The 11439-nt window shown below is 39.6% G+C and overlaps 2 protein-coding genes across 2 annotated transcripts; one reads left to right on the top strand and one right to left on the bottom strand.

Annotated features, from left to right (window-relative positions):
• Positions 1-445: 445 nt before the first annotated feature.
• Positions 446-2838, top strand: vcpkmt (valosin containing protein lysine methyltransferase). The gene is made up of 5 exons (XM_011490390.3): positions 446-740; positions 876-989; positions 1075-1147; positions 1278-1397; positions 1526-2838. Exons 1-5 carry the CDS (start codon positions 484-486, stop codon positions 1628-1630), a joined length of 669 nt encoding a protein of 222 aa, XP_011488692.1. The 5' UTR covers positions 446-483; the 3' UTR covers positions 1631-2838.
• A 5889-nt stretch (positions 2839-8727) lies between these two features.
• LOC101159783 (ADP-ribosylation factor 6) lies at positions 8728-11290 on the bottom strand. The gene is made up of 2 exons (XM_004082304.4): positions 11124-11290; positions 8728-10907 (listed from the first exon to the last, which is right to left on the bottom strand). Exon 2 carries the CDS (start codon positions 10276-10278, stop codon positions 9751-9753), a length of 528 nt encoding a protein of 175 aa, XP_004082352.1. The 5' UTR covers positions 10279-10907; positions 11124-11290; the 3' UTR covers positions 8728-9750.
• Positions 11291-11439: the final 149 nt, after the last annotated feature.

The raw sequence follows: 11439 nt of genomic DNA, 5'->3' as shown, positions 1-11439 counted from the left end.
GCTCATTGTTAATTGTATGTCTGTTCTTTCTTTTCCTTTGGCATTCACGTGTTTGTTGTATATGTTGTTTATAAAAATGTATTAGGAAAACAACAACAGCATAAAATAATTATAATGATAAAACTGTAACCACAAATCAAGAAAACAATAAATAAATTACAATAACTTACAAAAATAAATGCAATAAATGTTCATTTTTAAAAGGCCAGACAAGAAAAAATGAATACCACTTCCAAGTCCGTAGCCGGAAATGTTTTATTTTGAAAATATTTTCACATGTATTTTAAAATTATTTGCCCATTAGCAAATCAAAATATAACTTACTGATTTATTTTAATTGGTGAATTAATGCACAATAAAAACACAGATATAGGTAAAGTGAGAAAACGTCATTGGCACACCAAACTATTAACCTTTTACTCTAAAATGTTTTAAACAGGAAGTTTGTAGTTTTTTTTTCTCTCTCCAAAACATCGGTTCAACATGGCGTCGAATGCGAATGCTAGCGAATATTTCGTGAGAGAAATTGAGAACAACGACGGTTGCACTCTGAAGGTGAAGCAGTGTTATGTCGGGGACGTCGGCTGTGTAGTTTGGGATGCAGCAATTGTCCTAGCGAAATATTTAGAAACCAAACAATTTTATGACCCGCCGTCAGGAGTCAACGTGTGGTCTGGCAGGCGTGTTGTTGAGCTGGGAGCTGGGACAGGAGTTGTTGGTTTGATGGCAGCAACACTCGGGTGAGATTCCTGGATATTATTTTAGGAGCTATTTTTCCCCTTTTACTATATCTTAGCATTCTTGCCTTACCCAGAGAGATCATCGTTTAAAAATCAAGATAAGTCAAAAGTGACATCTTCATCTTAAACTTACAGAGCACAAGTTATTGTCACAGACCTGGAGGAACTTCAGAAACTCCTGAAAGTGAATATAAAAGACAACCAAGCCCTTGTTAGTCGTGGATCTATAACTGCCAAGGTACTAAAATGGTTTGTACTGTGTTTTTTATATTATGCCTGTTTAGTTTTTTTTCATTTAGTTGTGTATTTGTGTTAAATCGGGTTTCCTCTTAAGGGGAGGTGATGTGTCCGAGTTCCTGCCTCCCCCTCGTTATGTCCTCATGGCAGATTGCATCTATTATGAGCAGGTATTGGATATCAGTTTTAGCCATTTCAACTATCATTTTGAAACTTCTAATATTGCATAATCACGTCATGATATTATCAGAGTGTGCTGTCCTGAAATCCCCCCCAACAAGTCATCGTTTATTCCCACAGTCAATCGTTCCTCTGGTTGAGAGCCTGAAACTGCTTTCAGGACCAGAGACTTGCATTATCTGCTGCTATGAGAAACGCACCGAAGGAGTCAATCCAGAAGTAGAAAGGAAGTTTTTTGAGGTACGAACAAACCCCAACAATATGATTTATTCATTTCTTTATCTTTAACTGCACTTTTAGTGGAGAGAGGTGTCCCTCATTTGGATTTTGCTATGAGTCATTTCCTTTTTTTTGCTCGTCTCTTTCAGTTGCTGCAACAAACCTTTATCTGTGAGAAAATCCCCTCTGACAAACAAGATCCAGAGTTTAGCAGTCCAGACATTCACATTCTGCATATCTGTAAAAAATGTTAATTTTTCAATCATCTTTTTTTTTCCTTTTTCTTTTGTGGGATCTTCATAATGCCACAAAAACACAAAAAATGGCATTTTTACATATGAAATACAACTGTTTTATAATGTTGTGAATTGATACCTATTATGCATAAATATTGTTTACCTTTTATGATTTTGTTTAGGTTATTTCTATTTAAAATGCAAAAACATTTGAAAACCATTAACAAGGCTTTTGAATTTTGACATTTCCTATTTTGAGCACTAGATGGCAATATTTATTTAAAACCTATTTGACATAAATACACTTACTGGTAAGTAAAAAGCTTTTTACTTTATTTCATGATCAAAATCGCATTATTCAAGATGATGTCAGGCAAAGCAGAAAACATAATGTATTTATGTGTCACTCATTTGTTTATGGTACTCACCAGGTTTTAATAATTAAAGAAACTACTGCATGCTGGCCTGTGCCTGTAACGTGTGGGGAATTCCATTCAAAGCCCCAGATTAAGAGGACGATTATAGCTCTTTTTGGAGCATAAAACCGTTAAGTACTCCCACAGGCATGCAGAGGCCCCTCACAGCCCTTCATGTTGCCTTCTGTTTACACAGTGGAGCTGTAGCATAATGTGCAGAACTGCCTCCAGAACTCAAACAAAACAAAACAAAAAAAGGCATCATTAAGGCCAAAATTTACAGGGTGGATCGTAGTATTACCATTAATTGCACTATTTTCTCTTTTAAGAAGAGAACGTGTTCAAAATTTGACCAAGTGTTGGTGAAAATGATCCATCCTTCCTTATTGAGACTTGATCTGAGCGCTAAGCTGCTGTGACAAGAATATCTATTTTATTGTTTAGTTAAGAAGAAATGACAAAAGTGCAAAAGGTGTAGTTTTGAGTAAGGGATTACAATCAAGGTGAATATCCTGAAAACATACATGTCTAAACTCTATCAACTCAATATAAACTACACCTTAACTGACTTTAAGTTGAGTTAAGTTAAGTTGTGCTTAATGTTCCACTTCAGTCATCTTTTGACCTATTTTAAAGGTTCCAGTGGTCTTTTCATTTTTATTATGCCATTTTTAGGCAAAAACAAAAGACCTGTGTTGTTTTCTGGGACATAGTTTCAGAGTGGGTCTTTAAAACAACTCTTGTTTTCTTACTAACTGTCTTAATTAACCAAGATGTTCTTACAGTAAAAGTCCCATCAATTATCGTATACTAGTTGTGTGAATTTTTTTTTTTCTCTGTTTGACTTCTACCCTAACAATCCTACCCCTTAGTGCTGAGAATCTTTGGTATGACCCGTCAGCCTCCCTGTCTCAGGGCAGACGCTCTTGCATGAGGCCGTTGTGCTGGTTCAACAAGGGAAACTGATGATGAAAGCCATTCTGTGCTGTAACTTTGAATAACTGCAGCCAACATTTGGAGATAACAGCTCCCTGTGGCCTTGTGTTGCTCTGTCCTTTGTGCTTCAAACATCTGGACAGTCACAGCGTGGACTAACCTTTTATTGAATCCCCTTTGGCTCCGACCATCTAACCTAATTTGGAATTAAGCCCATGACCCCCAGTGCTGTGTGGACATCATTAAAGAGGGTTTCTTAGGGGCAGAGGGAAGCTTCGATGATAAGTCTTGTGTCTTTTAATCCGCGCGTTGCGACATGTGCTCCTGAAAAACATTAATACAGTGTAATTGCAGTTTCTAATTAGGCTGATGAGCATTGGGAATACATGGAGGCTGATTCTGAATAAAAATGATCTGCAGTGAAGCTGCAGCGCTTCTGAAAGCTGTTATCAGATGTGCAGAACAGTAGATTCTGGTGGCTAGGACATCATTATTAATGTGCACTTGCTGTAGCAAGACAGAATGAGGACATTTTTACTGAAGAATGGAGCCATTCCAAGAAAGCATTCTTACCCGAATCAACATCTAAGACCCACTAAACATTAGTCACATTTGAAAATAATTCACGTTTTGGATGAATATTTTTCTAGTTTTGTGTATGATCTGAATCTCCTCCCTTAAAAGAAAAAAAAAAGTGCCATGTGTGAGCGTCCTCCCAAAGCACAAGGGTGGAAGAGCGTGACTCCTGCAGCCTGTGCACCATTCCACTGCATCACAGCCAAGTGACACACAGGACCCTTTGTGCCACCATCGTTATGCTGCCTTGAGCCAAGAGACCCTGCTCCAGAGCGGAAGACTCATTTTTCTCACTATGAGGGCGTGGCTCAAGAATAGACATCAAACTGGGGCTGATTAAAAATAGAAGATGTGTGACTCTTCTTATCCTGCAAGGGTATCTCCCTGCGTGGTTACAAATCGTTTCCATGGCGAGTAACGCAGCACAGGCCTGACTCTCTGAGAGCATGTGATTTGTGTTATGGTTCAGCCGGAATCCCACGTGGACAGATGGGAGCAGTGCTGACTGTTTGCCTCCCTTGTTCTGTGGATTTCAAAGCATGAATTGGAACTGTACCACTTTAGGACAACCAGCTTATAGAAACACAATACTGCCCCTCCCTCCCTCCCTCCCTCCCTCCCCACAGGCCCTGCAGAGGAACAGTGTGAGGGTGGGGGTGTTGTTAAGACAGCTGTGCTGCAGAGGGGACACAAATCCAGCACTGTGAGAATCGCGCGTCCTCATCCGTGCAATCAGACGAGACTGTCGCCGTTTTGGGGATTAGAGTTTGACAATCCAGGGCCACAAATATAAAATAATCCAGAACTACTGCATGTTTTTACTCTCAACATATTTAAAGGCATCAAAACTTTAGGCTTTGTGGCGTCATCATTTCCTGGGATTGATGTCCATGTGACTTGCTGTTGGGAATGACTGATTGGACACAGTTACTGTTAGCAAAAAATAGTCCATTTAAAGATACTATGCTTGGTCTTTACTATATACTATATTGATGCATAGAGTTAAAGTTTACTTTTTTATATACTATCTTGTAAACCTAAAGTGTTTCAAGACATTAAGCTACCTCCTACACCACACATAGATGTTCTATAGCACATGTCAAACTCAAGGCCCGCGAGAGCATAAAAGTTTTTAATTTCTTAAAATAAAAATTGGTGCGTATTTATTCATATCTAGGGGGAATTGGACTTGAAATACCGGATTGGGCAACTATACACTAGGACTTAAACACTGTCCATATAACCTAACCTGACAGAATCAAATGTAAAAGGATTTATGCTAAAGTAACAAGCAAACATGTGTTTTCCATGCAACTGGAATTGTCACTTTAAAAAGTTATAATAGATAAATGAGTTATTTAACAATAAGGAGTAGTTACGTTTATTTTTCATTACATTTAGTTACATGTATATATCTGGCCCTTTGAGGACAGCCGCTATGCTGATGTGGCCCTCAGTGAAAAGGAGTTTGACACCCCTGATCTATAGTGTACCTACAATACTTACTACTCAAGAATACTTAATAAAATAGACTTCAAGTGCACTACTTGTGCTGGAGGTACAATGTATTTGTGCAGCAATTGATCAATTTGGGATTGTGATTGGAGCTCTAACATTTTGTTGTGATTCAGTACTTCACTGTCTCTTGATTGTCAGCTTTGCGAAAGCAGCCTTTGCAAAAGATCTGTAACTGCTGTTTAATCCAGACAAAATACTGACCTGCAGTTGCAACAGTCCTGACTGACACACAGTTAAGCTTGTAGGTTGCTTCACAGGGATCTACTTTAACACTTTTGGGTGAAAGACTCCTGCCTGCAATACTGCAACAGTAAAGTCACACTTTAGGGCTCCTGGGAAAACATATCCTCCTGACTACCAGAGGGGAAAAAAATGTTGCCCTGTCAATTTTTTTTTTAAATCCATCAAAAACTACAAGAGCCCCACCCCTTCACACGTGGTATCATTAAAATGTCCTCTGTAGATACCAAAAATGAGTGAATTCAGTAATTTGGAGTTATTATATTCAGATATATTATGATATTCCGATTGAGAATTGTCCTTCAGAGGACAAATTTGCTTGTTGGTAGTCAGGAAGATACATACATAAAGATCACGGCTCTTTGTTTTGTAAGGGCAAATAATTTTAACAAAATAGTATCTTCATGCACAAGAACTCATGGTGACACTTGTGCAACAGAAAGAAAAGCATCAGAAATGTGTTCTGTGGTTTAGCCCACATAATTTTCCTTAAAGGAAAAATTGGGTCTGGATTCTTATAAGCACAACACGTCCAGAGTAATCAGATTTCAAAAGCGAACACACTCACTTTTTGTTCCAAAAGCATCAGGAGACTTCTGGTTTTGCTCACACCTTGATGGTGTGATGGTTCCTCTTTTCTCTCAGTGTTACAGCGATATAAATAGTTTGTGAGAGCAGACAAACTCCAGTCAGTACTTTTATCGACCTTGTGGAATAAAACCTGTAACACGGTTAGATGACTTTGCACTTTAAATTGTGCGGTTAATGCTCGCATGAACACTTTTATATGACCAGCAAATCCAAAACTGCTGGTGGATCTCCAACAGGATAATCTGGTTCTATGAATTTGAGATTTTAGCACAGCAAGTAGCCTTCAGCTGCAGATATGACTGGAATGTGTTCTGAACCTCGGCCCAGTGGACCTTGGACGCAACTCACTTGACACCCTGCAAAACAGCCTGAAACACATGAAAAGGCATGTAAAAGACAAACATTTCTGGTCCAAACAGGTTACACGTGTAAAATTAAACAAAAAAGGGGGGTTTGCTCGTTGAATGGCAGCATTTGGCAGGGCATTAAACAGCCTTAACCTCAGCAGGAAGTGCGACAACATTCAGTCACTTCCGCACCCATTTTAAACATGTTCATTATTAACAAGAGCCGGCAGAAGGGAGCAGTTTTTCAACCAGAAACTTGTTTTGTGAGCTGAAGAAATAAACAGAAACTAAACTAAGCTGTGAGCGCTCAGAGTAGGTGTTCCCCCTTTTACTTATTTGGCAGATAACTAAACGGCTGTAATAATGGTGTTCAGCTACGTGGACGAAAATATCTGTCTGCATGCATCACAAATCCAACTGTTATTATCTGCATGGGTGCGGCTGCTGCAGAACAGGTCGTCTTTAAGCTGCCGGTGGCTACGCTCAAGGCCTGAAAGGAGTTTTAGATTAGTGCTACCTGCTCAAACAGTAACTATGTTTCAGAGGAAGTGGGAAATAAAAGTAAAAAAAAAACAAACTGCACTGCTAAAGCCACAAGCACAACCCAGGTTGTGAGAGTTAGTATAGCAGGAAGATGAGATTTAAACCTTTTTGTTTTTGTCCTCTAAGCTGATTGGTAAGGAAGCAGTCAAGAAAAACCGGAGCATATTTATTTCTCAACATTGAAGAACTGGCTTTGATGATGAGAGGTGGGGCGCCTTTCAATTGTTTCTCCCTCTTCCTCTATTTGGCATCAAAATTAAGGAACTGACCGTAAAGTTAAGGCAATGTTAAGACCAACTAGGATGGCAAAGTTCCCATCAGGCCGTCGTTTCTGAGCTTTAGTCTTTGTGTATTGACATCTATGACTCATGAGTTTATTATTTTACAAGCACAGCCACAACCAAACCTGTTTTTTAAATTTTTTTTCTTTGTCAAAGTTATTCAGATCCAACTTTCCCAGTATAAAACACCAAAGTTACTGAATCCCTCTTTGACGTGAATCCGATTCCTGCCCGTTCCTCTCAGGAAGTTGAAGGAATTCCGTCTGAGCACAGAGGGAGCCGACAGAGAGCCCAGGAGGTCCCTCCTTTACAGAGGGGAGGTCATTAAACCTTGATTCCAGTCTCTGTCCTCCCCTCTAGGGCAGCAGTGCCGCCAATAAAAGAAAAGGAACATCATATGGTAGTAATGAAGTGCTGGGAACCAAAGGGGTCATTACTGCTCAATTAAGTTGCCTTTGGCTTCTAATGGAGGCCCTTGAGCGAGATCTCCCTCATTACATGAAGCCTGGAAACTGGCGTTTGTAGCTGCTCTTTACAAGGGGCTTTTTAAAATCACTGCTTCGTTACATCAGGAGGCCGAGGGTCACGCTTGTGGAAGCAGGGTCATTCGTGTCCACGTCAGCTGACCCGTCAGACGGAAACCTCTGCCACACTGAGGCAAACAATCCAGGGGCTTTGAACGTTTCGGAGGATTTTCCACGAGAAAAATGTCACTGTGACAAAAGACACGAAAAATGTATAAAAGTAACAATATTGTTTATGTAACTTGTTTCCTATAAGCAAAGAATGGCCAGCGATATATCATTTTGCCAACAAAAAGCTGCATAACCATTCAAAATTGTAACGTAATCTGGATTAAAATACTTTTTCTTTGACAAGCACAACTTAAAAATGTCAGGCTTTCTTAAAGCCACCACCTAATTTACTAAATCTCAACATTATCTAAAGGTTTTATTTGAGTTTTCATGTAAACAAACTTAAAACAGGATGTGTGGACATTGAGTGTCAAAATAAAAGAACTGTAAAGTGGAATCCTTTCCCCCTTTTGATTATGTATCATTAAATTTTTTTTCTTCACTTTTTGTTTTTATAAGACTTTGTTTTAATTTGTAGTTAAAATTCATTTAAATATATGCCTACATCAGTATTCTGACTATCATGCCCCCAAATCAAGACCTCCACTCGTGAACTTCCTTTCCAGGGGGTAAATCCATCCAAAAAAATAAAAAGAACAGTCGCTCCAGATGAAGTAAAACCTAGGAAGTTGCACCTGAAACTCCGTCATCAACTCTGCTGTGGCTCCACAAACAAATTTCAACTTTCAAAAGGGATCCAAAAGTCAGTTTCACATCTCAACAGTCCCTTTAAGCCCCAAGCAGTCATGCAGCTACACCGTTGTTTTCAAAAAAGCTTGCTGTGGAACTTCCTGTTTTGAGCATTTTCCTTGTTTCAGTCGCGAGGGAGAGGCCAACAGCCTTTTCTCTGAGCCCGGATGCCAACCCCATTCATGCAGAATCTGCTGAACAACAGTCAAACCCAGGGGAACCAGATTTCTCTGATGATTTCTGAAACCACATTCACACTTTTGGCAAAGTAAAAGGCTTTTTTCAAAATGATTTTAGGACTAAAGATTCATCTTAATTGGGGAAAAAACAGACACATAAGAGTTAAAATCACTTTTTTTTTTAATAAGACATTACAATGACGTTCTGTACATTGATCTCCAGTCAAAGAGGAGCAAGTCGTGTCACTAAACATCTCGCCAGTCGACCGCTTCCCCTGACTCTGCGACAGATGGACTCTCGGTGGAGGGTTAATGTACTTGCGCGCTCATGCTACAGATATATGCTATCATATAAAGTCCCAACGTGGAGACTGATCGACTGTGGTGTCAGGTTGAAAGAGAAACTAATGACATTCCTTTGGAAAGGTTGGAGTCAACTCACTTCTTGTAATCCAAAATTCAAACTGCACCCTGACAAGCATATTTCAGAGTTACTGGAGGCTTATGTGGTGAATAATCAGCACGAGTAGAGATGTGACACAAAAAGGTCAATTGGTTAAGTATATAGCCCATGTAAAGGTATTGGAGGTAACAAAATGTGATTTTTTTTTTATTTCCTTTTTGGATTTCCATACTAATGACAATGACATAAGCATTAATTTACTTTTTTTCTTGGTTTCATTACCCCCCTCCCCCCTTTACTCATTTTTTTTCCATTTTTTAATCACAGTACTGTTAACACAAAAGCCAAAGTCCTTCAGGTAGGCTACATAACATTAAAGAGCTCCACTTCAAAGAAAGAGAATTCAAGTTTAATTCATTTGAGACCAAAGGACTTCAAATGGAGCAAAAAAAAATGAAGTTAAACCTTCATTAGAAAACTTGATATAAAACAGAAGAGAAAACAAAAATAGGCAAATGCGGTGATTTCTGTGGCTTCAATCTTGAACCAGCTAAGTCAATATTTAAGCAGGCTCCAGCATTACGTGTATGAAATAGGCCTGCTTAAAAAAAGAAAGAAGAAAAAAGGTCAGCAGCAAACCCAATTAAAGATAAATTAGTCATACGGTAAACAAGTTTAACAAATAAGTGAAGGAAAATCAATATTGAACCATACTCATTGTTTTTGAAAAGTTATTCGTTACTTGTGTTTGAACTTTGACCTAAAACAGTCAGCTCTCTATCATTAAGATTTGTAATTTGAAGTTAGCCATGTCAGGCCTTCGTAAAGTCCGTCACCCGTGGTCGCACAAGAGGGCTGAACATACCAATTCCTATCTCTGATGCGGGTCAACCCCAGCTTCTCCTGGATTTCGTGTGGCTTCATGGCATCTGGAAGGTCTTGCTTGTTGGCGAATATCAAGATGATGGCATCCCTCATCTCCCGGTCGTTGATGATGCGGTGAAGTTCCTGCCTCGCCTCATCGATCCGATCCCTGTCCGCACAATCCACCACGAATATCAAGCCCTGGGTGCCCGTGTAGTAGTGCCGCCATAGAGGGCGAATTTTATCTTGGCCTCCGACGTCCCACACGTTGAACTTGACATTCTTGTAGGTGACCGTTTCCACGTTGAAGCCTACTGTAGGGATTGTGGTCACGGACTGTCCAAGTTTTAACTTGTATAGGATTGTTGTCTTTCCTGCAGCATCAAGTCCAAGCATCAATATTCTCATCTCCTTGTTGCCGAAGATTTTAGAGAGCATTTTCCCCATCTTGACCTTTTGTGCATAAATACTTTGTTGCTAAGAAAAAAGGCTTCTGACACTGTTGGGGCTTATATACGGGCACAAAGCGGCTAAACTGTAGAACGCATCATTAATACGTAGGGTTTAAAATTAAAAATACACACTTACAGACAAAAGTTGTTGACGTTGTACTAGTAGGAAGTCTGTCCAAGAGTATAGGAGATCGTTCTGCTCAAAGTACAAGGTTTTTCGGCCCTACCCAAAACATCACACTAAGATCTTGGTAGCACCATTCTCCAGACATTTACTGTTCAGCACAGAGCTTAGTGGAAACTACAGCCAGTCAGGACTGAAAAGTCAAGAGAACACACACGGCGAAAGGATTTGACCTCCAAAGATGAACAAGAAAAAAACCACCCCAAAAACTGTGAGAGTTTCCTTTCTGGTTTGGTTGATGTGAGACGCGGTCCTCCTCACCGGCTGCGCCCTTAATATTCATGCACAGCTACCCGGGGAGGAAAAAGCTGCTTTCCACGGCTTCCCCAAACACAGTACAGTAGATCCGGATTACCTTGCCGTGCTTAAAAAAGACGACTTCGAAAATAAATCCAAGTAATTCGTAGACACAGATATCCACCTGTGAAACTCTGGCCGCTCTACAGAAAAGAAGAAAAAAAAGAGGAGGGTCAGACATGACAAATTAGCAAACTAGCGTTATTTAGCTTGCTGACTAGCTAGCTAAGCTAACGAGCTAACGATAGTTGACTGCAGTAATCTAATCCTCTCAGGGCCAAAAATCCACAATACACCAGCATGATGGTGTGTGACAGTTTTAATCGTATGAAGAAACAATTCAAATATAAGTTACTCACTTCTTTTCCAAGATTCTTCTCTCGATGAATTCACTCAACACTCGTCTGCTTCTTCTTTTCCTAGTGGAGCTGGTCTCTCAGTGCTGCTTCACCGGAAAGGTGTGGAGCAGCGTGAGCGGAAACTTCCTCTCGCCTTCTTCATTCAGCGTCTGCTGCCTAGTTCCGACTATCTCTGTGACATGAACCAACGAGTAAAAAAAAAAAAAAAGAAAAAAGTCAACACTGATGCTATCTTGAAGTATTATAAATTACCTAAAGTTTTTTTATATATACATTTTTGGGTTGAATACTTTTTTCCTAACAAAATATTGTTTCT

The sequence above is a fragment of the Oryzias latipes genome, chromosome 22 (assembly GCF_002234675.1).
Source record: "Oryzias latipes chromosome 22, ASM223467v1".
Classification (NCBI taxonomy): Eukaryota; Metazoa; Chordata; class Actinopteri; order Beloniformes; family Adrianichthyidae; genus Oryzias; species Oryzias latipes.
The sequence above is the reverse complement of the archived record's forward strand: the minus strand, read 5'-3'. Positions and strand labels throughout refer to the sequence as shown.

Coding starts and splice junctions, on each gene's coding strand:
- LOC101159783 (XM_004082304.4), bottom strand. CDS start 10,278: ATGGGGAAAATGCTCTCTAAAATCTTCGGCAACAAGGAGATGAGAATA.
- vcpkmt (XM_011490390.3), top strand. CDS start 484: ATGGCGTCGAATGCGAATGCTAGCGAATATTTCGTGAGAGAAATTGAG. Junction 741..875: donor TTGATGGCAGCAACACTCGG/GTGAGATTCCTG, acceptor TTAAACTTACAG/AGCACAAGTTATTGTCACAG. Junction 1,148..1,277: donor ATTGCATCTATTATGAGCAG/GTATTGGATATC, acceptor TTATTCCCACAG/TCAATCGTTCCTCTGGTTGA.